At 40.8% G+C, this 26,205-nt stretch overlaps 1 protein-coding gene across 4 annotated transcripts in view; it reads right to left on the reverse strand.

Annotated features, from left to right (window-relative positions):
• Positions 1 to 10,565: 10,565 nt before the first annotated feature.
• Positions 10,566 to 26,205, reverse strand: part of LOC122556192 (uncharacterized) — a 96,131-nt gene continuing 80,491 nt past the window's right edge. For all 4 annotated transcript variants that reach the window (XM_088000301.1, XM_088000291.1, XM_088000286.1 and 1 more), the window contains 3 exons: positions 16,664 to 16,804; positions 15,607 to 15,751; positions 10,566 to 12,289 (listed from right to left, as the gene is read on the reverse strand). In XM_088000301.1, coding sequence (XP_087856427.1) covers positions 12,138 to 12,289; positions 15,607 to 15,751; positions 16,664 to 16,804 — 438 coding nt within the window. In that variant the 3' untranslated portion in view covers positions 10,566 to 12,137. The remainder of the gene's footprint in view (positions 12,290 to 15,606; positions 15,752 to 16,663; positions 16,805 to 26,205) is intronic.

Here is a 26,205-nt window from a genome sequence, read left to right on the forward strand (position 1 = left end):
TAGAAATGGAAATTTTTGCAAGCATCCCTGCATTTTCTCCTTTACCTCATTCAGCAATGCAAGAGCAACCTTCACGGAGGAAGTAACAACCTGGAGGCAAAGGAGTTCGCTCAAGTGAATCGACTGGTTTATTACAAGCAGTTCCCAGTAAATGCAGGGACAGAAGTTTCAGGTGGACATGCAGGAACACTGGACTCACTCTGATTCATGAGCAAGAGTTACAGCTGTTTGTACACAAAAATGAACAAGTTGTCTAGCAATCATCAGCAGTTTGTCTCCACCCACTTTTTAGTGTGGTCACTCCTTCGGGCACATCATGTTCTTTCATTTTAGTTTAATACTTTAATCAGCTATCTACTTTATCAGCTCCTTCTGTCCTATCATCCTGTTTAATCTCGTCAACAGTCAGGGTGCAGGGTCCTGTGGTCTAATTGAATGTCAAATTGTTCTACTTGAATAAGCCTTGCTTAAGTATTCTCGGTCAACTATTTCATGTCTATTCTACTATATGTGTGTGCGTCTGTGTGTGTATGTATGTATGTATGGGAAATTCTTCCCATTCAAACAACTTGTAGATACATTCCATCTGGTCTTGGAGATTTATCTACTCTTAAGACTGTCAGACCATTCAGACCACTCTGTCCGTGCTCAGACCTTCTCCCTGATTTCTATTCCCATATTGTTCCTCTCATTAGAGAACACCAACACAAAGTATTCATTTAGAACCCTATCTATGCCACCTGGCACCACATGTAAATTACCACAATGGTCCTTAATGGGCTCTACTCTTCCGTGTGTTATTTTTTTACTTTTAATGTGCTTGTAAAATAAATTCCGCTTTTCTTTTACCTGCCATTATCTTTTCACACACCATTTTGCTCTCTTAATTTCCTGTTTTATATTCCTTTTTGAACATTCTATACTTTGCTAGAGCTTCTGTGATTCTGAGCTCCCAGTATTAGCTACAAGCCTGCCTTTTTCTCTTTATCCAATCCTGCATATCCCTTGATAGCCCTCAATATTCACAGGAATTGTTTGTCAGACTCTTTATTGCAACTTATTGGCCCTGCACTGTCCCTATTTTATTCTTGAATGTGTTCCACTGTTCATAGAATCATACAGTACAGAAAAGGCCCTTTGGTCCATCTAGTCTATTCAATAGCTACACTAAATCTTCACTATTCCCACCTTTCAGCACTAGGTCCATTGCCTTGAATTGTATGACATTTTGAGTGCTCACCCAAATACGTTTTAAGGGTTGTTCAGTTACTTGCCTAACAGCCCTCCCAAGAAATGCATTCCAGACCCATATCACTCTCTGGGTGAAAATATGTTTCCTCAAGTCACCGAAACCTCTCTCTCCTCAAGATGATTCCCACTTGTTATTGATCCTTCAACGAAGTGATACAGCTGCTTCCTATCCATTCTGTCTATGCCTGTCATAATCTTATCCAATCAGGGCCCCCTGCAGCCTTCTCTGCTCTGAAGAAAACAACCAAGCTTATCCTGCCTCTCTTCATAACTAAAGTGCTGTATCCCAGGCAGCATCCTGATGAATCTCCTTTGCACCCAATGCAGTGCAACCATATCTTTCCAATAGCGTGGTAATCAGAACTGCACAGAGTATTTCAACTGTGGCTAACCAAAGTTATGCATAGCTCCAATATAACTTTCCTGCTGTTATAATCTAGGCCACAACTGAGCTTCCTAGAGTCCCTCTGTTCTCCTGAGCTTCCCAGGGTCCTGCCATTCATTGACTAGTCCCTTGTCTTGTTCCTTCTTTGAAAGTGCACCATCACTCACACCTATCAGGGTTAAGTTCCATCTGCCACTGATCTGCCTGTCTGGCCAATCAGTTTATATCCTCCTGTAAACTAAGACTTTCTTTGACTCTATCAATCACCCAGACAATTTTCATGTCATCCACAAACTTACTTATCATACCCTTGCATTCTCTTCTGCACCATTAATATATACCACACACAATAAGGGACCCAGCAGTGATGCTTTTGCTTTATACGACCCATTTCTTCTATAATGTAATCTTCCTTGCCTTTCACTCTATCCCAATCCTTCACCTTTTTTCTTCATTCCACTTCCCCTAACTCTTCACATCCTGGAAACCAGTTACATTTCTAATAATTTTCCAGTTCTAACAAAAGGTCATTGATTAGAAAAATGAACTTGGGTTATTTTCCACAGACATTGTGAATATTTCCAATATTTCCTATTTCCATACAGATGAACTTTATGGGGTGTTGGAGCCTGGACAGCTGCTCACCAATCTCCAAGTCCAGCAGCAACAGAAGCAGGTTGTGCTCAATGCTGTTGGGACCACAAGCAATCCGAGAGAAGAAGATGACTCTTCAACTTGGAGTGAGTCTGGGGAGGCTGGTTAAGAGTTCACAGACTGGCAGTGTGGGAGGTGGGGGTGCGGTGTAGGCAGGCCATGGTCAGTACAGCACATCCCATGAGATGGGCACAGCGAACTCTGCAAAAAGTGATAACCCCCTTCCTGCCTGACAGATATCCCAGCAGTCAAAGCTGCCAAGTTTTGTGCCCACCTTTCCCCACAGAGCAAGAAATCATGGTGGAGGTGGAATGAGGCAGCAGTTAATTGGCCACGTAAAGGCCTCGATAGGCCTAAGGGCAGAAATGCCACCCGATACCTTCTTGTCTCCTCCAATATAAGGGACAGGTCAGGATGGGCAGGATGGTGGGGACCTGACCAACCACTTCATTTTATTACTGGCCACCACATCAAATGTTCTGGGAGCATGTGGGGCTAAAATTCAGACCACAGTCTTGCTCTTAGGTTTGTTCCTTTGTATTATGGTTAACATTGAAACAGCAAAAAACAACCAAAATAAGCGGTAACCAATGGTAGTAGAAGAATCAAGCTCAAGATTCCCTGAAAACAATTTTCTTGTTGTGTTGATCAATACTTGTATTTCCAATGCTGTGAAATATGAGACTAATCAAATATTAAGGTACATCTCAGGAGACAGCAAACAGATGAAACTAGCTTATGCCTCATTTATTAGGCCTGATCTTGAATATTTAATTCTGGAAACTATTTATTTAAAATGGCATCAATGCATTCATTTGAGAGATTACAAACCTGGGGCTCTAAGATTGTAAAGATTCATAGAATTGAATTTGGTTTCAAAAAATTAAGGGGATATTTAGTAAGGGCTGAGTGGCCTCCTTTGATTCCTTGTTCATAATCAAAAACACAGATGGTATTCAAGATGAGAGTGGTGCTGGAAAAGCACTTCAGGTCAGGCAGTATCCGAGGAGCAGGAAAATCAATGTTTTGGGCAAAAGCCCTTCATCAGGAATGTAACTTAGAAGGTAGTCATTTGGCCCATTTTGCAGTTTGCCAGGCTTTTTGAAAGAATAATCCGATTGGGTCAATAACAGAGGAATAATCTCCAAATTTGTGCTGCTGGTGGATAAGGACCGAGATCGAAAATTCAATGGAATACCTGCAATTATCCTATTATTTCAATAAGCGTTGGCAATTCCTGTGTGACAATGCACGTTCATGAAATTAATCTTATGATCCACAGCATTGTTAATGAAAATTGGATTTGTTTGAAGGAAGCTGCGCTTTCACATACACAGTTTCTCATTGATTTGCAGTTTACTGAGCTCTCAAAATTCCATACAGGCTTAAGCAACAATCAAGCAATCAATTCAATTCAACAATTGAGTACATAAATTAGTTATCAGACTAACATAATTGCAGGCTAGCATAATCTGCAGTTTCCCATTATTCCACTCACCGTCTAGAAAGTTGACAGCAACAATTCCTGATAAAGGAATGAAAACTTAGCATTCCAGCTCCAGCCAGCAAAATCTTCAGATCCCTGTTGGCAATTCAGGGTGCCAACTACCCTTTATCCAACATGTACAGGGCAAATAAAGCAAACAGCTGTGGACATGCCGGTCTTGACCAGACTTTCACTGGGCTTAAACGTTTCACCAGGATACCCAGGAGATCCTAGCAGTGGTCAATACCTCTGTCGTGAACAGAACAATATGATAAGTGCAGCAAGTTTTGGAAGACAGCATGAGATAATGGACAGAAGTCCTCCATGAAATTTGCCAAAATTGACACAGCTGATTTCTACCAAGATTCAGCCACAGAGGTGCATCTTTGCAATGTTTCGAAGGACTAGCAGCTATGCAATTTTGATGCGAATTCCAACTGCAGTTGGCTGTTTCAATGCTGAACTAAAGTATTCTAACCTCTTCAAAGTCCAAACATTAATGAAAGGAGGTTAAACCTCTACTCTCTCATTCACCTGTAACAGTGAATATTTTATCTTAATATGACTAAATTTATAACAGGACACATACCTAGTGACAAATCAGCAACAAAAACATGCATTTTAAAGTACCTTCAATATAGAAAAACATTTCAAACTATGTCTCTTAAGGACAAAGTAGATTAGGGATTTTTAACAGGGGTAACCAAATGCATCATCGAAGAAGTGGGTTCTGAGGATAGTCTTAATAGCAGACAGGGAAGTTGAAAATGAGACATAAATAGCCATTGGGTGATGTATGCACAAGAGGCAAATTCTGCTGTTATTCCCTGTTACAAGAAAAATATTAAAGAAATCCAATAGCATTAATAATTAACCAAGCAAAAATCTCTCTCTGCTACAAAATCTGGCTCTGTAATGTGGATAGGTTTGGCAATGCAGATGCCAGTTTAAGAAAAATATGGCGTCTGCGCCATTGTGTGTCATCTTATTAGCTCAGGTTTTACTGTATGTCTGAAGAATGCAATGCAAACAGAGCACCTGAGATGACAATCAGATCCACCAATGAGTTTGGGGAGTAATTGTCACACCATCAGAGGTTTATCAGCTCATTATCTTTGTAAGCAGGATGTTGTGGCAAGCGAGCTGGACATTCTTGCCACTGATAAGACTCTCCATATTTAAAGGCGAGCTACACACCAATTCACTTGCAGCAAGCTAGAAACTTCCAAAGAGCCAGAAGCCAAGAAGTCGAATCTGGCTTGCAGGTTTATTGATGCTGCCTGGCAGATGCTGATGGATTAATTGTCTGAGGGAAGGTCCATCCTGTTCCCAGTGAAATGGTACCAAGAAGCCCATCAGAAATGTCCAGCTTGGGAGCAGATCACAGTGCAAGCCAGTGCCACTGGCCCACACAATAGGAATGGCAAGTCCCTCAAGAAAAACGAATGATTTCTATACACCGTGCTTTTTTTTTGGTGCCTCACACTCACAATGCTTTCAATCAAACTCTGCCACTGCAAAAGTCATAGCATGAAAGCATTAATGTATGATGTACACTCAAAGGATCATATGTACTTTATTCTCTCAAACTGCATACCCATTCTGCCCATTGCATCTCTTACTCACTTAGTGGCGCCTCACCTGTCCTGCTCACAAACTACTCCTATACCACCGCATGTAACACTAAATCCTTCTTTTATCACAGGAAAATCTGATACGGAATTGTGAGAAGAGCACGAACACCAGGATACAGTGGGTGTAGGGAATGGGGGTTAGGTGTGGGTGACGATGAGATCCTCAGGGCAGTTGTACTGGCTGGAATTGGTCAGGACCATTGCTGTGGTCACAGGGAGGCAGGAATGAGCGAGCAACCCAGGAAGATGCATTGTGATCTGCACATATAGAGTCATAGAGATGTACAGCATGGAAACAGACCCTTCGGTCTAACCCGTCCATGCCAACCAGATATCCCAACCCAATTTAGTCCCACCTGCCAGCACCCGGCCCATATCCCTCCAAACCCTTCCTATTCATATACCCATCCAAATGCCTCCTAAATGTTGCAATTGTACCAGCCTCCACCACTTCCTCTGGCAGCTCATTCCATACACGTACCACTTCTGCGTGAAAAAGTTGCCACTTAGGTCTCTTTTATATCTTTCCCCTCTCACCCTAAACCTATGCCCTTTACTTCTGGACTCCCCGATCCCAGGGAAAAGACTTTGTCTATTTACCCTATCCATGCCTCTCATAATTTTGTAAACCTCTATAAGGTCACCCCTCAGCCTCCGACGCTTCACGGAACACAGCCCCAGCCTGTTCAGCCTCTCCCTAGAGCTCAAATCCTCCAACCCTGGCAATATCCTTGTAAATCTTTACTGAACCCTTTCAAGTTTTACAACATCTTTCCGATAGGAAGGAGACCAGAATTGCATGCAATATTCCAACAGTGGCCCAACCAGTGTCCTGTACAGCCGCAACATGACCTCCCAACTCCTGTACTCAATACTCTGACCAATAAAGGAAAGCATAGCAAATGCCTTCTTCACTATCCTATTTACCTGCAATTCCACTTTCAAGGAGCTATGAACCTGCACTCAAAGGTCTCTTTGTTCAGCAACACCCCCTAGGACCTTACCATTAAGTGTATAAGTCCTGCTAAGATTTGCTTTCCCAAAATGCAGCATCTCGCATTTATCTAAATTAAACACCATCTGCCACTTCTCAGCCCATTGGCCCATCTGGTCAAGATCCCGTTGTAATCTGATGTAACCCTCTTTGCTGTCCACTACACCTCCAATTTTGATGTCATCTGCAAACTTACTAACTGTACCTCTTATGCTCACATCCAAATCATTTAAGTAAATGACAAAAAGTAGAGGACCCAGCACTGATCCTTGAGGCACTCCACTGGTCACAGGCCTCCAGTCTGAAAAACAACCCTCCACCACCACCCTCTGTCTTCTACCTTTGAGCCAGTTCTGTATCCAAATGGCTAGTTCTCCCTGTATTCCATGAGATCTAACCTTGCTAATTAGTCTCCCATGGGAATCCTTGTTGAATGCCTTACTGAAGTCCATATAGATCACATCTACTGCTCTGCCCTCATCAATCCTCTTTGTTACTTCTTCACAAAAACTCAATCAAGTTTGTGAGAAATGATTTCCCAAGCACAAAGCCATGTTGACTATCCCTAATCAGTCCTTGCCTTTCCAAATACATGTACATCCTGTCCCTCAGGATTCCCTCCAACAACTTGCCCACCACCAAGGTCAGGCTCACCAGTCTATAGTTCCCTGGCTTGTCCTTACCACCCTTCTTAAACAGTGGCACCACGTTTGCCAACCTCCAGTCTTCCGGCACCTCACCTGTGACTATTGATGATACAAATATCTCAGCAAAAGGCCCAGGAATCACTTCTCTAGCTTCCCACAGAGTCCTCGGGCACACTGGATCAGGTCCTGGGGATTTATCCACCTTTACCCGTTTCAACACATCCAGCACTTCCTCCTCTGTAATCTGGACATTTTGCAAGATGTCACCATCTATTTCCCTACAGTCTATATCTTCCATATCCTTTTCCACAGTAAATACTGATGCAAAATACTCATTTAGTATCTCCCCCATTTTCTGTGGCTCTTCACAAAGGCCGCCTTGCTGATCTTTGAGGAACCCTATTCTCTCCCTAGTTACCCTTTTTCCTTAATGTATTTGAAAAAACCCCTTGGAATTTCCTAATTCTATTTGCCAAAATTATCTCATGTCCCCTTTTTGCCTCCTGATTTCCCTCTTAAGTATACTCCTACTTTCTTTATACTCTTCTAAGTATTCACTCGATCTATCCTGTCTATACCTGACATATGCTTCCTTCTTTTTCTTAAGCAAACCCACAATTTCTTTAGTCATCCAGCATTCCCTATACCTATCAGCCTTTCCTTTCACCCTGACAGGAATATATTTTCTCTGGATTTTCGTTTCTGAAGGCTTCCCATTTTCCAGCCGTACCTTTACATGTGAACATCTGCCCCCAATCAGCTTTCGAAAGTTCTTGCCTAATACCGTCAAAATTGGCCTTTCTCCAATTTAGAACATCAACTTTTAAATCTGGTCTATCCTTTTCCATCACTATTTAAAAACTAATAGAATTATGGTTGCTGGCCCCAAAGTGCTCCCCCACTGACACCTCAATCACCTGCCCTGCCTTATTTCCCAAGAGTAGGTCAAGTTTTGCACCTTCTCTAGTTGGTACATCCACATACTGAATCAGAAAATTGTCTTGCACGCACTTCACAAAGTCCTCTCCATCTAAACCTTTAACACTATGACAGTCCAGTCTATGTTTGGAAAGTTAAAATCACCTACCATAACCACCCTATTACTCTTACAGATAGCTGATATCTCCTTACAAGTTTGTTTCTCAATTTCCCTCTGACTATTAGGGGGCCTGTAATACAGTCCCAATAAGGTGATCATCCCTTTCTTATTTCTCAGTTCCACCCACATAACTTCCCTGGATGTATTTCCAGGAATATCCTCCCTCAGCATAGCTGTAATGCTATCCCTTATCAAAATTGCCACTCCCCCTCCTCTCTTGCCACTTCTGCGATGACCGAGTCCTGCACACAGGCTCAGCCTGTGCTGCTGGAACAAGCTGCTGTCAGTGAGGATTTTTAACAAAATCATTTTTGGTTTGTGTATCCTTAGTTGCCCTTGAGAGGGTGATGAAGAACTGTCTGCCTGAACTGCTGCAGTCCAAATGGCTGAGGTCCACCCACAATGCTGTTAGGGATGGAATTCCTAGATTTCACCCAACAACAGTGAAGAAATGGTGATATATTTCTAATTCTGGACGATTAGTGGCTTGGAGAAGAACTTGTTGGTGGTGGTGTTCCCATGTATCTGATGGCCTTGTTCTTCTAGATACCAGTGGATGTGTGTTTGGAAGGCGCTGTCTGAGATGTCTTGGTGAATTTCTGCAGTACACCTTGTAGAGATACACACTGCTCAGGCATTGCAATGTACAGGATTAGATAAAGAAAGAAAGTTTATGGAAAATACTGGAAGGGTCAAAACAGTGGATACCCTTGAGGAGTACATAAAGTGCAGAGAGTTACTCGAAGAAAAAATTCAGAGATTGAAAAAGGGACAAACACACTGGTGGGTAACATTAAGAAAAATCCAAAGGCTTTTTTTAAATATATTAGGGGCAAAAAAATAATCAGGGAAAGAATAGGGACCAGATAGTAATTTATGTGAGGAGCAGGAGGACATAGAACATTACAGCGCAGTACATCCCTTCAGCCCTTGATGTTGCGCCGATCTGTCATACCAATCTGAAGCCCATCTAACTTACACTATTCCATATACGGCCATATGCTTGTCCAATGACGACTTAAATGTACTTAAAGTTGGCGAATCTACTACCGTTGCAGGCAAAGCATTCCATATCCTTACTACTCTCTGAGTAAAGAAACTACCTCTGACATCTGTCCTATATCTATCACCCCTCAATTTAAAGCTATGTCCCCTCGTGCTCGCCGTCACCATACTTGGAAAAAGCCTCTCCCTGTCCACCCTATCTAACCCTCTGATTATATGTCTCTATTAAGTCACCTCTCAACCTTCTTCTCTCTAACGAAAACAGCCTCAGGTCCCTCAGCCTTTCCTCGTAAGATCTTCCCTACATACCAGGCAACATCCTAGTAAATCTCCTCTGCACCCTTTCCAAAGTTTCCACATCCTTCTTATAATGTGGTGACCAGAACTGTACACAATACTCCAAGTGCGGCCGCACCAGAGTTTTGTACAGCTGCAGCATAACCTCCTGGTTCTGGAACTCGATCCCTCTATTAATAAAAACTAAAACACTGTATGATTTCTTAACAACCCTGTCAACTTGGGCGGCAACTTTCAAGGATGTGTGTACATGGACACCGAGATCTCTCTGTTCATCTACACTACCAAGAATCTTATCATTAGCCCAGTACTTCGCATTCTGGTTATTCCGACCAAAGTGAATCACCTCACACTTGGCCGCATTAAACTCCATTTGCCACCTCTCAGCCCAGTTCTGCAGTTATCTATGTCTCTCTGTAACCTACAACATCCTTCGTCACTATCCACAACTCCACTGACCTTAGTGTCGTCTGCAAATTGACTAACCCACCCTTCTACGCCCTCATCCAGGTCGTTTATAAAAATGACGAACAGCTGTGGACCCAACACCGACCCTTGCGGTACACCACTAGTAACTGGACTCCAGGATGAACATTTCCCATCAACCACCACCCTCTGTCTTCTTTCAGCAAGCCAATTACTGATCCAAACTGCTATATCTCCCACAATCCCATTCCTCCGCATTTTGTACAATAGCCTACTTGGGGAATCTTATCGAACGCCTTGCTGAAATCCATATACACCACATCAACCGGTTTACTCTCATCTACCTGTTTAGTGAGGTTTTAAAGAATCTGCTTTCATTGTAGAGAAGGATAATGTAAGCAAATAAGTCAGTAAGGGGGACTGTGGTATACTTGAATGAATTAGTGAGAGAGGGGAGGCATTAGCAGATTTAGCAGGCTTGAAAGTAGATAAGTTCTTTTACCCAGATGAGATGACATGGGGTAAACCATCCTGCTTAATTTGCCCTGGTCCAATATTAACACGAAAGTAGATTGTATATAGTTCGCACTTCCATTGCCACACCCTCCTGGACGTTTGCAACAAAATGATTCTTGTGCAATAAACATATGAATCACATCCAGGAATCCACTCCCTGCTGAATATGACCAAGTTGTGCAATATTTTATTACTGCTCCTTAAGTGGTTTACATCCACATTTCCTGTAGTGCTTCAGAATGAAATGAGCTTAATTGTACAGTTTTCAGAACAAGAAAGAGGCCATTTGGCCCATCATATCCACACTGGTAATCAAACATTCATCTATTTTAATCCCACTGGTGACTTGGCAGGTCATTTGAGAGGGTAGTTCAGAGTCAACTGTGTCCAAACTTACATGGAGGCTAGACCAGGTAAGGAGGGGAGAATTCCTTTCTTCAAGGGCATTAGTAAACCACATGGGATTGTCCAGCAATCTTGTAGTTTATGGCCCCCATTACCGGTACAAAGTTTTTAATCCCAGATTGATTTACTTAACTGAATTCCAATTTCCTAACCTCTCCCGATCTCATGTATCTGGCCTGAAAGTTTAGACTTCAGGGTTACCACTCCAGTAACATAACTACTGTGCTATTGCCCATTATATCAAACAATGTGATATCACTCATCTCGATTTTTTCCCTGAATCTCTCCATCTCCTCCTTCAGATATTCTATTCTGACTAAGTTTTTAGTTGCCTGTCTTAAAAACTCCTGCTCTGGCTCTGTGTCCACTTTTGTCTCAATAACAAGCCTCACTGCCCCAACCCACATGAACTGCCTCACAATTTTTCAACACATTAAAGGCGCCATGTAAATTCAAGTTGATAAATAATATCCATAGATCAATTGTTGCAGCTACAAAGTGGCTTAATTTTAATTCGGCATTCTTTATCATCTAACTTCTGCACTTAGCAGTAACTGTTTTGAAATAGTGATCCCTAAACTTTCTAAATATGCCTTGCACTTCAATATAAATGGCATGGTGAAAAAAAAGGAAGTAAAATGGTCAACTTGCAGTGAAGCACATTTTCCTCTCAAATGATCATTGTCCCTTTTATTCTGATAACACAAGCACACAATGCAAGAAGAATAAAAGCAATAACTGTTAAACATGTGACAATTTTAACTGAATTACATGCACTTTGCTAACCATTTTGGTAGAGAAACACAGAAAGACCGAATGACAAACTCTTCAGCTAAAAGAATCGGACTAAATATGTCTTTTAACTTGTGTAATGTAATACAGTTGAATTAAAGCAGAATCTCACACTTCTCCTTTGTAAGTTTCAGAAATGTATTCATATTTCTTTCATATTTGTCCATCTCTCACTGACTTATTGATGTTCATTATTTAAATTTTACTACCTGCAAAGGACGAATGGGTAAGTGAATGATTTCAACAGATTTTGTTTTGGTTATGACCAAAGCTTCAGTTTTAAAGTCATTATCCAGTTTAACATGGGAAAGTATCAAAACCAAAGTAAATAGAAAAACCATAACCAAATGTTAACCTTTATTGCAAATAATGCTGGGGGAAGTTTCAAAAATCAGCATTATGAAGGGAAACTATTAACATTGATTTCAAATTACAACATCCATGTTTCTACAATGGTTTGTTACTGCCTATGAGCCACAATTTTGAGAAAGAGGTGGATATTGCCCTGACTTATCATCAAAAAAGGCATTTGTATTAAGAGTAACTTTAGAAATTCCATTCGTCACACTCTGTGTAGAACTTCCAGTACTGATCCATAATGTGACATGGCAGAAATTCTTCATTTCTTATAAGGAGAATCTCATGAAACTGCATGAAATTGCTGCTGGGTTTCTCTTTCTGAATCTTGGGAGAGGGATCTGTACAGGGATCAAAAATTATCAATTTACATAAACACAAGTTTAAAAGGTTATAAAAGTTAAAGTCAGGTAGAATCACAAAGAAAGAACTGACTTTTTAGAAAAATTATTTATTTTATATTTGATTTTATTCTATTTTCATTTTCCACTAGCAATTTATTACAGCTGACTACTGTATGTTCCTAGACCATAATCAGGGGGCAGTTAAGAATCAACCACATCGAGAGGATCTAGAGTCAAATGTAAAGTAGAACAAGACCAATTGATTTATTTCCCTTCAGGACCTTATGAATCAGATTTCTTTTTTAATGACAATGTAGTAGCTTGTGGGTTCTTAAAATTCATGGTTAATTCATTAAGGTTGAATTCCATCAACTGCTGTAGGTGCTATTTGAATCCCTGTCCCTCAAGCAGTAACCTGAGCTACTAGATTATCAATCTGGTAACATGCCCATCAACCACTGTCCTCTCTTTAGCAATTCCCCCTGTAAATTTAACTCCTGAGTAACTAGTTAACAGATCCCATACTTACTGCAAATAACCCCCCTGACTCCACCTTCCCCAAAGCACATGCACCCTCAGACCTTTACCAACCACACCAGCTCCAGATCACCCTGAAGCACACCATCCAGCCGTACCTGATGTCCCCAAACACTGCCAGACCTCAACCAATCATACCCACTCATTCACTAATCCCAACCTGACAATCCCATTCACTCACGAATCCCAATCTGATCATCCCCATTCACTCACCAATCCCAATCTGACCGTCCCACTCCCTCACCAATCCCAACCGACCTTCCCCACTCACTCGTTGAATCCAACCTGACCAACCCCATTTACTCACCAATCCCAACCTGACCAACCCCACTCCCGAATCAATCCCAATCTGACCTTCCCCCACTCACTCACCAATCCCAACCTGACCAACCCCACTCCCTAAACAATCCCAAACTGACCTTCACCCACTTACTCACAGAATCCAACCTGACCATTCGCACTCACCCACCAATCCCAACCTGACCAACCCAGATCACCTTGAAACACACCATCCAGCTGTTCCTGACATCCCCAAACACTGCCAGACCTCACCAAACCATACCTACTCAATCACCAATCCCTACCTGACAATCCCATTCACTCACCAATCCTAATCTGACCATCCCACTCACTCACTAATCCCAATCTGACCAACCCCACTCTCTAATCAATCCCAACTGACCTTCCCCCACTCACTCACCAATCCCAACATGACCAACCCCATTCACTGATCAATCCCAATCTGACCATCCCCACTCATCCACCAATCCCAACCTGACCATCCCCACTCACTCACCAATCCCAATCTGACCATCTTCACTCCCTCACCAATCCCAACTAACCTTGCCCCACTCACTCACCATTCCCAATCTGACCATCCCCACTCACTCACCAATCCAACCTGACAATCCCTTTACTCACCAATCCCAATTTGACCAATCCCACTCCCTAATCAATCCCAACCGAACTTCCCCCATTCCCCCATCCCCAATCCAGCTATCCCCTCTCACCAAACCCAACCCGACAATCTCCACTCACCACCAAACCCCACTTGACAATCCCACTTACTCGCCTGACAAACTTCACCAAACCTGACATCCCCCAGCCCGACTGGATCTGATTCGACCAAAGGATTATTATTACATCATACTCAGTGCTAATTTATGGTTTGACAGCGTGTGGCTAAGTGGCTGCCAGAAGCTTTAAATGTCAGAATATGGCAGCTGACTACTGTGATAAGAGGGCATGGTTTGTTTTCCTCTGACAGTTCTGCAGTGTTAAGGAACTGTCAGAATGGAAGTACGGCTCCACAATTCTCAAGGAGACTTGAGAGGAATTTCCTGCCAGAAATGCAGAACTCCCTTCACTCATAAAAGAGAAAGTGCCAGAAAATCCAGTTCGCTATCTCCATGAATCAATGTTGAAGGAGGTAGGTCAAGGCTGTCGATATGGAGACCAAAATCTATTCCAGGTTCTAATTTGAAATGGATATGTGAGTTGCTCCACCTTCCACCCCACCAACCTCCGCATAAACTGCATCAGCCGCCGACATTTCCGCCATCTACAAATGGACCCCACCACTAGGGATATATTTCCCTCCCTATCCCTATCTGCTTTCCGCAAAGAACTGTCCCTCCATGACCACTTGGTCAGGTCCATGCCCCCACAACAACCCACCCTCCCCTCCTGTCATCTTCCCCTACCACCAGAGGAATTGCAAAACCTGTGCTCACACCTCCCCCTTCACCTCCATCCAAGGCCCCAAAGGAGCCTTCCACATCCATCAAAGTTTCACCTGAATTTCCACAAATGTCATTTATTACATCCGTTGCTCCCGATGCGGTCTCCTTTACATTGGGGAGATTGGACGCCTTCTCGTAGAGAGCTTCAGGGAACATCTCCGTGACACCCACACCAATCAAACCCACCACCCCGTGGCCGAACATTTCCACTCCCCCTCCCACTCTGCCGAGGACATGCAGGTCCTGGACCTCCTCCACCGCCACTGCCTCACCACCTGACCCCTGGAGGAAGAACGTCTCATCTTCTGCTTTGGAATTCTTCAAGCACAGGACATCAATGTGGACTTCACCAATTTCCTCATTTCCCCTCCCCCCACCTTACCCCAGTTCCAAACTTCCAGTTCAGCACCATCCTCATGACCTGTTCTACCTGTCAATCTTCCTTCCACCTATCTGCTCCACCCTCCGCTCCGACTTATCACCTTTACTCCTTCCTCCATCCACCTATTGCACTCCCAGCTACCTTCTCTGCAGCCTCACCCCCTCCCATTTATCTCTCCATCCCGAGGCTTCCAGCCTCATTTGTGATGAAGGGCTCCTGCCGGAAATGTCAATTTTTCCTGCTCCTCGGATGCTGCCTGACCTGCTGTGCATTTCCTGCACCATTCTAATCTAGACTCTAATCTCCAGCAGCTGCAGTCCTCACTTTCACCGATGTGAATTGTTACAACCAGTCAACTGGACAAATAATCTGATTGTAAAATGCCCTCTTATTTGGATCACGCGAAGTTTTTTGTTCACATCAGGAATATTGGAAAGAAAATTTTATCTAGGTCAGTTCATCTGAAAAGAGGAGATTAATGAGAGATAGTGTGAATAAAGAGAATAGGCCTGCTAACATATTAATATTTAATTAAATAAATTAATTAATATATTAATTAAATAACTGAGATATGTCAACTGGAAGATAGATAAAATTAACATGCATGGAATACACTGTTTTCCTTTTTAGCCATTGTGTTCATATAAACAAACCTCTGAAAGTTCTGCACTGTGGAGGCATTGAAGATGTTTTATCTGTTAATGTAGTTGACTGTGAAATAGGATGCATTTCTGGAAGCTTGGATGATGATTTAGTCATTGAACTGTATTCAGAAAGTTCTTTTTTTTTGTATGTAACCTGAAAAGTAAACAAATCCACGTAAAGCCTCACTTTGAAATGAAAAAGCTTTTCTCTGCAGTGATATTTCCTACCTTCAATTCTACAAAATGGTAACTCAACAAGAAGGATTCCAAAGAGTGAGTATGTATAATTTTTCTGAGGATCCAAACAATTGCAATACAATGGAAAGGAGCAAAGAAAATTGGCCATAGCCAGTCATAAAATATTTGTAATATTTTTTTCACAATGCTCAGGCAGATAGATTGCTGTTCCTCATTGAGAATGACCAATAATGAATTTATTCAGCTGAAGAGAATACATAAGTTTTGCTAAAACAAAGATTTTGGAAAACTTATTTTGCTAAACAAGACATGATAACATCAAATTTAACTGGGGGCAACTTTTGGATGGGCAAATGGCACTTGTTGGCCTAAATTTCGAATTCAAGGTATTTTAATTCCTGGGCCTCATGTAAATGCCTTCAATCAATTTCCTACTTGGGATTAAGAGAGTAGAAATGGGCAAGTGGGCACTCAATTGGTGCCCCTGCCAGTATCCAGCAAAGTGATGCAAATGTGGATCATTCACTGAGGATCCCAACTAATGTAGTTGAATACCTCATCTTCCTGGAAAACACAGCAGGTTAAATCAGAAATAGACAGGTTATAATAAGTATCACATAAATTTTTAACTACCCGGCCAACTGGCTTCTTCCAGGTAGGCTGACGTAACATTCAAGCCAGGTAGTATTTTGCTTTGGTGTTTTGGAAGCTATCTGAGCAATCCTTTGCCTTTGAAACTGACTTTTCTAATAATTTTATTTTACAAATGCATTGGAGATGTCCAAGTCATAATATTACTACACTTTTGGAGTAAAACTGACCAAATTATCCAAGTAATTTTCTTTACTACAGTTTTTATGTCTTGTACCTTGCTCCATGCGAATTTCTTGCTGACTGGTATTTGATCTCCTAGAAGTGCTTTGATCCATTGCACAGGATTACGATGGATGGCTCCATCTTTGCTTTTGATTAAACCAGAAGCCAGTAATTCAGCTTTATGACAAGATCCCTATGGGTAAGAAACCAAGAATTTTTTTATTATCTGGACTTTTTATAAAACCAAAAATAATGATGCACAAGTTCATCATTCGTCATGATTGTAGAATTATACATATTCAGTACTTCTTCATAAATGGTAGCTAATGAAAGCATATGAAATGCACTTACTCTTTTAGTCAGAAATAATAAACAGGTGTATTTTTCTGACTAGATAGAAGAACACAATTGGGTATTAAGCTATTTGCTTTTCATTTTACACATGAATGATCTAGGCTTGGGTATAAGAATAAAATTTTAGAGGTTTATAGATAACATAAAATTTGGCAACACAGTATATACTGAAGAGGACAAGAGAAGACTTCAGAAAAATACATAGTGATGACAATTGAATACAGGTAAAACCATTAGACGCAAGAACAGAAATAGGCCATTCAGCTTATTGTGTCTGTTCCACAATTCTATGAGATCATGGTTGATCTGATAATCTTCAACTCTACTTCACTGCCTTTCCTGTATAACCCTTGATTCCCTTACTGATAAAAAAAACTGACTATCTCAACCTTGAATATACTTGATGACCCAGCCTCTAAGCCCTTTGTAGTAAAGAAGTCCACAGGTCCACACATTTCTGAGAGAAGAAATTCCTTCTCATCTCTGTCTTAAATGTGCCACTCTGAACTCTGAGATTATGCTCTCTGGTCTTCTCCAACAAAGGAAAACAATCTTTCTGCATCCATCCTGTCAAGTCGTCTAAGAATATTTTATGTTTCAGTAAGGTCACCCCTTATTCTCATACATACCAATGAGTACAAGCCCAATCTACTCAACCTCTCGTCATAACTCTGTCCCTCCACACATGGTATCAGTGTAGTGAACCTTCTCTGCACTGTCTTCAAAGCCTGTATATTTTTCTTTAAATAAGAGACCCAAAACTGCCAGCATACCAGCTGTCGTCTGACAAGTGCCTTGTTTGGTTTTAGCAAAACCTTTCTATTTTATACTCCATTTCCTATAAAAGAAAGGCCAATATCTTGTTTAGCATCATTTCCCACTGAACTTGAAAGTTAGTTTTTTGTGATTCATGCATGAGTATGAATAGTCAAGGCCTTTTCCCAAGGGTGGAGCAGTGCAAAACTAGAGGGCATAGTTTTATGATAAGAGTAAAGGCTGGTCCATCTATGGAAAGGCCTACAAGAGAAAGTGATGAAGGTGGGTACAATTACAAAATTTAAAAGGCACCCGGGTAGGTATATGAATAGGAAGGGTTTATAGAGGTATGAGCTAGATGCTGATAGATGGGACTATGTAAGATTGGGAATGTATGTTTGGTGTGAATATGCTGGACCGAAGGGTCTATTTCCATGCTGTATGACTATATAACTCTATGAGTTCTCCAAAATCCCTCTGTTTAGTGGTTTTCTGCAAACTTTTTCTTGTTTAAATAATATCCAGCTCATCTATTCTTCCTGCCAAAGGGAATAACTTCACAATTTCCCACATTAAATTTCATTTGCCAAATTATTGCTCACTTGTTTAATCTGTTCACAGCCCTCTGTAGACTCTTTGTGTCATCCTCACTGCTTCCCTTTTCACTTATTTTTGTATTATCCACAAACTTGGCTACAGTACATTCACTTTCCTCAACCAAGTCATTAATATATTCTGTAAATATGGCACTCCAGCACTGATCCCTGTGGCACTCCACTACTTACAGGTTGCTTCCCTGAAAATGCCTCCCTATCTCAAACTTAAAAATCACACAACACCAGGTTATAGTCCAACAGGTTTATTTGGAAGCACACTAGCTTTCAGAGCACCGCTCGTTCATCTGGTGGTTGTGGAGTGCTGCTCCGAAATAACCCTGTTGGACTATAACCTGGTGCTGTGTGATTTTTAATTTTGTCCACCCAGTCCAATACCAGCACCTCCAAGTTCGTATCTCAACTCCATTTTCTATTAGTTAGCTGATTCTCTCGCCATGCCAATATCCTACTTCCAACACCAAAGGTTCCTATCTTATTAAACAACCTAATTTGTGACACTTTATCAAACATCTTCTAAAATCCAAAGCTATTATATCCACTGCTTACCCTTTACCAATGCTGCATGTTACCTCCTCAAAGAATTCTAGTAAATTTGTCAGGCACGATTTCCCCTTCATGAAGCCATGTTGACTCTGCTTAATCATACTATCTATTCCTTTATTGTAGACTCTAACATTTTCCTAATAACATTAAGTTAACTGGCCTATGGTTTACTGTTTGTCTTTCTTTTTCCCCTTTTAAATAAATATGCTATATTGGCAATTTTCCAATCATCTGCAACTTTTCCAGAATTTGAGGATTCCTGAAAGATTACTGCCATTGCATCCACTATCTCTGTGGCTATTAATATCTCATTAAGTCAATCATCCCTCTCAGTTTCCCTAGCACATTTTCTCTAGTGATTGTTACCATACTTATTTCTCTCTTCCTTTTGCTCCTTGAACTTTTATTTTGAAATTTTATTAGTGTCTCCTACTGTGAAGACTGATGCAAAATATTTGTTGAGCTCCTCTGCCATTTCTTGCTAAACATTATAATTTCCCAGTCTCATTCTTTCAGGGGCCTATGTTCACTTTGGCTTCTCTCTTTCTCTTTAGATATCTAAAGAAGTTCTCAATACCTATCTTGGTCGGACTTGCAAATTTACTCTCAAAATTTGATTCCTCCCTCTTTATTATTTTTTGGCCACCTTATGTTGAATTTTAAAACTTCCCTGATCTTCTGGCTTACCGCTAACTTTTCTGTATTGTAGGGTTTTTTTAGTCTCAATATGATGCTATCCTTAACTTCCCTGATTAACCCTGGTTGGCTTATTCCCTTTCTAGAATCCTTCATCCTCACTGGAATATGTCCTTGATGTTAGCCATGAACTATTTTCTTAAATGACTGCCATTGTGCCTCAACCATCATTGCTGCTAACTTCTTTCCCAGTTAACTTCAGCCAGATCTGCTCTTATTCCTTTGCAATTACTCTGATTTAAGCTAGGAAAATTGTTTCCAACCAAAGTTCAACCTTCTCATACTGAATGCTAAATTCTACCATTTTATGGTCACTATTTCTGAGGAAATCTGTGATCACTTATTAAACCTGCCTCGTTACATATCACCAGATCTAAATAAACCTGATCCTGGTTGGATCTGTCACATATTGTTCTGGAAAACTGTCTGTGAATTCTTCCACATGACTTCCAATCTGACTATCTCAAAACATGAACATTAAGATCATCCATGATTATTGAACTGTTTTTATTACATGCCCTCACTATTCCCTGAATCATTCTTCATCCCACCACATACAGCTACTGTTCGGAGGCAAATAGACCACTCCTACCAGTGTCTTCTTTCACTTCTTAGTTCTTGCCTCCACCTATATGAATTCTACATCTTCTGATTCAAGATTATTTCTTACTATCATATTTATTCCATCCCATACCATCCCCACTACGATACCACCCTTTCCTTCCTGTCTCAAATAGATCACTACAGTCTTACCTCACCATAGCGCTGTTCTCTCATTAAAGAGAGATGGCTAGTGGTGGTTTAACCTGGAGGCCACCATAACTCAGGAAAGGGGAGAGGTTGAGAAGGAGAGTCCTTCTTGGGTAACCTCAACTGGTGATGGGAATTGAACCCATGCTGTTGGCTTTGTAAACCAACTATCCAGCCAAATCAGCTATAGTAACATATCTTGAACACTTAGTTCTCACCTTTGATCTCTACATAACCATATAAGATCATATCTGTTAACCCGTATTTGTGCAAATAATTCATTTACTTTGTTATAAATACTGCATGCATTCAAGTAAAGAACCATTAATTTTGCCTTTTTAAAACTGTGATGAACCCTGAGAGGAGCGACAGGGAGCATAATCTTACATAACCTCAATGGGAGTGAGCTAGCAGAGGACTTTGGGCATACATGTTCATAAATCTTTGAAGGTAGGTTGGCAAGAGGCAGTGAAGGGTATGTACGGATACTTTGCTTTGTACTACAGAATCACTGAAGACAAAAACAAGAAAGTTGTGTTAAATTTCTATGAGGCACTGGTTGAGCCTCACCTGAAGTATTGTGTGAAGTTATAGGAATCGTACTTTAGGAATGCAATCAAAGATCTGGACACGTTGTAGAGAAGATGTAACAGGATGGCAACATGGATCAGTTATTTGGATAGCTTGGAAAAGCTGGGGTTGTTCATCTTAGACAAGAGGAAATTAAGGAGGAGCTTGATAAAAATATTTGAAATTATGAGGGGGTTCAATCAAGTAGGGAAAGTTGTTTATGATGGTCATATTTTCATAACAGTTTTGGTTTTTATTTGCTTTCAGAATGTAACTAGTGTGGGATGTTAAATAAGAGGCTTAAGTGTGAAATTGAATGCAATGGATTTAGTACAGAAAGCATGACAATGTTATTTACAGAGGGTTATGAGGCTGTACAGTTAGTAACTGAAGCAGCCACTATGTCAATATTTAAGAATATTTTAGCTGGAAATTAAGGAAAGGGAAAGAGCGAACTTCAATGCAAAAGAGTTTAAATGTGAAATTAAAAGTAATGGATTTAGTACGGAGAGCATGACAATTTATTTACAGATGGTTGTGAATCTATACAGTGAATGATTGAAGGAGACACTGTCAACATTTAAGAATATTTTAGTTTGTTAATTAAAGAGAGAAAGAAAATTAAATGGAAACACACAAAATGGGAGCAGAAGATTATTCAGCCTCTCAAGCCTGTGCTGCTATTCATTAAGATTATGGTTGATCTGTTTGTGTTTTGAATTCCAATTCCCATTCACCCCACTAACCTTTGATTCCCTTGCCTAACAAGAATCTATCCACCTCTGTCTTACAAACCTTCAATGACCTTGCTACCATAATCTCCTGAGGCAGAAAGTTCCATAGTCACACAACATTGTGAGAAAAAAAATTCTTTTCATCTCTGATCTGAAAGAGCCATCCATAATTTTAAAACAATATCCTATTAACTCCGGACTGATCCACAAGAAAAGAACAGCATCTCTGTATCTTGATCTCCTTTCCATCTCACTCATGTAAACTCCAGTGGAGAAAATGAGGTCTGCAGATGCTGGAGATCAGAGCTGAAAATGTGTTGCTGGAAAAGCGCAGCAGGTCAGGCAGCATCCAGGGAACAGGAGAATCGACGTTTCGGGCTTATGCCGAACCTATGTAAATCTGCCTGCAACTTCCTTATGTCTTCTTCATAATATACTTTCCTAACTATCTTGACACCATCTGCAAATTTAGCTACCATCCTTTTGCTCCCATCATCTAATTCAATTATGTAAATTGAAAAAAATTTGAAGCTCTCATACAGACTCTTGTGGGACTCCACTTATCACATCCCTCCACTCAAAGATCAATTTGTGCATTCTGTCTGTTTGCTACCAGCCAGCCAATCTTCTCCCATGCCAATATATTACCCATCAACAACTTGAGCTTTTATTTTCCATGATAACCTTTGATGTGGCACCTTATCAAATATCTTCTGGAAATCCAAGTGCAATACATCCACAGACTCCCCTTTATCCTAAACAAATGTTACTCCTTCAAAGAACTCCAATAGGTTCATAGATTCATACAGTGTAGAAAAGACCCTTCAGCTTATCGAGTCAGCACCGACAAACTGGTGAACATATTTTCCATTAACAAAACCATGCTGACTCTGACTGATTACCTTGAGTTTTTCTAAGTGCCGAATTATAACTTCCTTAATGATTGGTTCTAACATACTTCGCATGACAGATATCAAGCTAACTGGCCTGTAGTTTCCTGTATTCTACCTCCTCCCCTTCCTGACTAGAGAGTTTATCTTTGAAATTTACCAATGTGATAGAACCTTTTCAGAATCTAAGTGAATTGTAGAAAATTGACACCAACACATTTACTAACTCATTAGTCACTTCTTTTTAAATACTAGGATGAAGTCCATCAGGACCTCGGGACTTGTCAACCCACAGCTCTATCATATTGTTCAAGATTACTTCCCTAGTGACTGTAATTTCCAAAGTTTATTTTCCTGGAATATTTCTTGTATGCTGTATCATGAAGACAGAAAGAAAGTATTTGTTCATTTTATCTGCTATTTTCTTAATCTCTATCATTAGCTCCTTATTCTCGCATTGCTTAATCTTTTCCTTTGTAAGTACCTGCAAATACGCTTTTCATTTTTACATTTCTAGCTAGCTTTCTCTCAAATTTCTTTCCCCGATTAATCTGATCTGCTGATCATCTTTGTGTAGCTCCTTAAGTTTTTTCTTAAGTTTAGCTTAACTTATTTAATTACTCATGGGTGGTGCATCCTTCCTTTCAATTAGACTTAACAATAGATAATTAGTGAATGGTGAACAAAATGAACAAATATATTGCTTCTGTCTTCACTATAAACAATACAAAAAGCATGTCTTAATGACTGTAAGTCAGGAGGTGGGACAGAGAGAGGAACATTGTGAAGTTGCTCAAGTATATTGAGCAAACTGATGGAGCTATGGGCTAACAAGTCTCTGGGTTCAGATGGACGTCCTCCTAGCATTATAAAAGAGGTTGATGATGAGATGGTAGATGCATTGGTGTTAACTTATTTTTAAATCCCAAATATTCAGGCAAGTTTCTATTGATTTGAATGTAGCAAATATAACCCCTCTAATCAAAAAGGGAGACAGAAAACAGAAAACTAATGGCCAATTAGCTAGACATCTGTCATGGGGAAGGTGTTTAAATTGGTCATTAAAATCACACTTTGAATACTGTGCAGTTTTGGTCTTCTTGTTTCAGGAAGAATGTAAATGCCTTGGATGCTGGGGTTCAGAGATTTGATGTTATAGACTTGTTTTCACAAGGCTTCAGAAGTGTAGGAGGTGACTTGATTAAAGTACAGTATATAAAATCCTGAAATAAAATCAGAAAGTGCCGTAGAGCTTCCACAAATTTCGCAGCATTTCTGGAGGGATAAAAACAGAATTAACAGTTCGAGTCCAATGGCTTTTCTTCAAAACAGTGTTTCTGTTTTTCACTCTGTACAAATCCTGCCAAACATGCTGAGTTTTTTCAGCATTTTCTGCTTTTATTTCAAAGATCCCCAGCATCCCACAGTACTTTGCTTTTATATAGGGTCCTGAATGGTCTTGTGGGTGACACCAGAACTAAGGGCTACTGTTTAAAAGTTAGCACAGAGGTGAGTTTTTTTTTGTTTGGAACTCTTTGTATCTAACTCTGACTCCATTGGCTGTATGTGATATGATCTGTCCTCACCAGATTGTGCTTTCCATTGTTTTGAAGAACAATTACCCATCAAGGTGCTGGTATCTGCACTGGTACTGACTGCAGATTAGGGATGTGCCACTACACTCTCTTTGGCCTTCTCTTTCTCCTCAGAGATTACTGTAAAGCTCCATAGAATGTTTCTATTAGCTTCTGGTGGTTTACCTCTGCAGCAGACAGAAACACAGGGATCTTCAACATCCAACTTGAGTACATATATATTCTGCACTTGACACGTAGCTTTCAAATTAGTACACAATGTCCCGTGCAGTCTCACCAGCCCTAGGCCATCCTTGTATCTCCCTTTCTCCAGTGGACCAGCTCCAAAGCCTTCTGCTTCACAAGCATGAAGACCATTGGGTGTGGCACACTACCTCCTGTCCACTGCCTCTTGCAGGCATTGTGAGCCGTCTTCTCCTTAACAGAAAGGCAACTTTGCAAAGATTTGGTATATACTGCTCTCGTCTGACTTCTGCCAATTCCACAGTGCAGGAATCTGCAGCACCAAATGGATAATGAATCTTTCACACTTCTTTCCTCTGCCCTATTAGACCTAGAGTATATAGCTTATCAGCTATCAGCTTATCATGGAACCTTACATTTCTGACCAGTTTAACATCATAGTACCCTTGAACCTTCCCACATCTCTCCATGCTTGTGCAACTCCAAAGCGAAGCCTCCCTCAGTCTGTGAGATCATATAAGGTTGTTGAGACACTTCCTTCCATGACATCCAAGTTCCTCATATTACTCCAAGGCTATTGACCTCTTCTCAAACTGCTTCGGTTAGCTTGTGAGATGCCTGTTGCTGTCAGGTGGCATTAGGATCTCTCGCTTCACATTTACAGCTTAAGGAGGACTCTCAGGATTTGGCATTGAACCATATCACTGTTTTTCCTTTCCATGCTGGTCAGCAGCAGTCTGCCTTCTCTTGGCCACTTGTGAAACCACAAGGTGACAGCACAAGGAAATGTGACTGATTCACCAGAAATTCCTGCAATACTCAGGTGTCTGCCTGAAATACATTCAACTTTCTCCAGCCTGCTGCAGTTCCATTGATTGACTCACAGATAAAAATACACAAATACATAAACGTTAGCACTCACCCCATAAATCAAAATCTTATTCACAAACTAAAAATTCTTTCTTCACAAGTTCTCAGGCCTGGGGCTCCTGATATTCCTTTAAATCAGTGGCTACAGCCTCCTTCCAGGCCATGGCCTTCCAGCTTGGTGGCCGGACGCCCCATCCTTAAGAACTCTTGTTGGTTGAGAACGTACTCAACACCTGCTAATTTCACAATTTATAATATGTGTCTAAGTCTATGCAAAGTGGACATTGGAGTCCGTAATTTAGACAATTCCAGGTTTGCTACCCCAATGGGACATTAAATTCAGCTTGTGATACTGTGGCTAAAACAGAGACCAGGCTCAAAGAAGGGTAGCACTGGATATTAAAATCCCTGGATCCAAGCTATAGAGGAAAAGGGAAGAGGTATAGGTATTGATTAGGGAGAATATTGCAATGCTGGAGAGAGAGAGAGAGAAAATAAAATGATGTTACAGAGGGATCAGGGACAGAATCTTTTTTTCCCCTAGAACTAGGGAACAAAATAGTGTAATTACATTGCTCAGTACAGTCTATAGACTATTGACTAGTGGGAAAAATGTAGAGGAACAAATTTGCAAAGAATTACAAGAATTATCATCATATTTGAGGACTCTAGTTATGCAAATATAGAAATGAATAATAGTAATGGTGTAAAGTGCAGAGATAGCAAGGTTTCCGAGACTGTGTTCAAGGAAGTCTCTACTGCAGTGTGTTGCCTACTGAATGAAAAAGAAAGCAGTGCTGGATCTTTTCCTTAGGAATTATGCCCTCTTGTGATTAACAATTCAACCAGGAGAAACAGCTACCTCCTCTCTGGCGGGGGGGTTGGCACGGTGGTTAGCACCACTGCTTCACAGCACCAGGGACCTGGATTCATAAGAATTGTTCCAGGGATGAGGAACTTCAGTTAAGAGGCTAGATTGAAGAAACTGGAACTGATTTCTTTGGACAAGAAAGGTTGTACAGAGATTTGATGGTGA

The sequence above is a fragment of the Chiloscyllium plagiosum genome, unplaced genomic scaffold (genome assembly GCF_037043375.1).
Source record: "Chiloscyllium plagiosum isolate Xiang-an unplaced genomic scaffold, Cpla_swu_hap1 HiC_scaffold_2, whole genome shotgun sequence".
Lineage (NCBI taxonomy): Eukaryota > Metazoa > Chordata > Chondrichthyes > Orectolobiformes > Hemiscylliidae > Chiloscyllium > Chiloscyllium plagiosum.